Source organism: Notolepis coatsorum (assembly GCF_963971535.1).
Source record: "Notolepis coatsorum genome assembly, chromosome: 5".
NCBI classification, from domain to species: domain Eukaryota; kingdom Metazoa; phylum Chordata; class Actinopteri; order Aulopiformes; family Paralepididae; genus Notolepis; species Notolepis coatsorum.
The window spans coordinates 83,769,387-83,771,258 of record NC_140169.1 but is presented as its reverse complement, the minus strand read 5'-3'; the positions used below and the strand labels follow the sequence as shown (position 1 = coordinate 83,771,258).

The 1,872-nt window shown below is 47.1% G+C and overlaps 1 protein-coding gene across 1 annotated transcript in view; it reads left to right on the top strand.

Annotated features, from left to right (window-relative positions):
• Nucleotides 1-1,872, top strand: part of LOC311229123 (steroid hormone receptor ERR2-like) — a gene marked incomplete at both ends in the record, with an annotated part of 137,894 nt that overhangs the window by 46,695 nt on the left and 89,327 nt on the right. The window contains 1 exon segment of the mRNA XM_084315144.1: nucleotides 666-782. Within this exon segment, the coding sequence (XP_084171270.1) occupies nucleotides 666-782 (117 nt within the window).

The window sequence follows — 1,872 nt, the reverse complement described above, 5'->3', positions numbered from 1 at the left end:
TGGGACAGGTGTGTGTGTGTGTGTGTGTGTGTGTGTGTGTGTGTGTGTGTGTGTGTGTGTGTGTGTGTGTGTGTGTGTGTGTGTGTGTGTGTGTGTGTGTGCGTGCGTGCGTGCGTGCGTGCGTGCGTGCGTGCGTGCGTGCGTGCGTGCGTGCGTGCGTGCGTGCGTGCGTGCGTGCGTGCGTGCGTGCGTGCGTGCGTGCGTGCGGTGCGTGCGTGCGTGCGTGTGTGTGTGTGTCAGTCCGTCTGTCTGTCTGTCTGTGATTCTGTACCAGATAACAAACTGACATAGAAACAGAGTTGGATCAACATCGAAGAGTCAATGTCAATAACATTGAATCAACGTTGACATTTTGCTGACATTTTATTGATTCAATGTTACTTTTCCAACATAAAAGAGGGCCTTCAGGTGGTCAACATTAATTAAAAATTATTTCAACGTTGATTTCCAAATATACATTTTCAACCTCAACCAAAAACGGATTGAATCAGTGTCATTTAGCTATATTATTTGAGGAGCATTACTAATGAGAATAATCCTGTCCTTTCCACGAAAATTCTAAACTAATTCCCTGTCTATATTTAATTAAATGCCTATTATTATACACGTTATTAGAATTAATAGAATGACTGGAGAAATAATAATGATTTATGCTCTTTCCACAGGCAACATTGAGTACAGCTGTCCGGCCACCAACGAGTGTGAGATCACCAAGAGGAGACGCAAGTCGTGCCAGGCCTGTCGCTTCATGAAGTGTCTCAAAGTGGGCATGCTGAAGGAGGGTGAGGCCGCACTGACTCTTTAACCCTCCCACTGCCACAGAACAAAGGGTTAACCCTTTCACAACCACACTACGGAAGGTTAACCCTTTCGCTGCCACACTACAGACGGTTAACCCTTTCACAACCACACTACATAAGGTGAACCCTTTCGCTACCACGCTACAGAAGGTTAACCCTTTCACTGCCACAATACAGGCGGTTAACCCTTTCACTACCACACTACAGGCCGTTAACCCTTTCACAACCACACTACATAAGGTTAACCCTTTCACTACCACACTACAGACGGTTAACCTTTCACTGCCACACTACAGACGGTTAACCTTTCACTACCACACTACAGACGGTTAACCTTTCACTACCACACTACAGACGGTTAACCCTTTCACAACCACACTACATAAGGTTAACCCTTTCACTGCCACACTACAGACGGTTAACCTTTCACTGCCACACTACAGACGGTTAACCTTTCACTACCACACTACAGACGGTTAACCCTTTCACAACCACACTACATAAGGTTAACCCTTTCACTGCCACACTACAGACGGTTAACCCTTTCGCTACCACGCTACAGAAGGTTAACCCTTTCACTACCACACTACAGAAGGTTAACCTTTCACAACCACACTACAGACCGTTAACCCTTTCGCTACCACATACAGACGGTTAACCCTTTCACTGCCACACTACAGGTGGTTAACCCTTTCACAACCACACTACATAAGGTTAACCCTTTCACTACCACACTACAGACGGTTAACCCTTTCACTACCACACTACAGACGGTAACCGGACGGTTTGTTTTTTGGGCTTTTTGATCTTCTCACTAGCTCCTTCTCGCCTCAGATGATTGTGTCATTTTTTACTCTTCAGAGCTCTCTCGGGCCATACAGTAGGTGTTTGAGCTTTCCCTGGCCGCACAGTAGGTGTTTGAGCTCTCCCTGGCCGTACAGTAGGTGTTTGAGCTCTCCCTGGCCGTACAGTAGGTGTTTGAGCTCTCCCTGGCCGCACAGTAGGTGTTTGAGCTCTCCCGTACAGTAGGTGTTTGAGCTCTCCCGGGCCGTACAGTAGGTGTTTGAGCTCT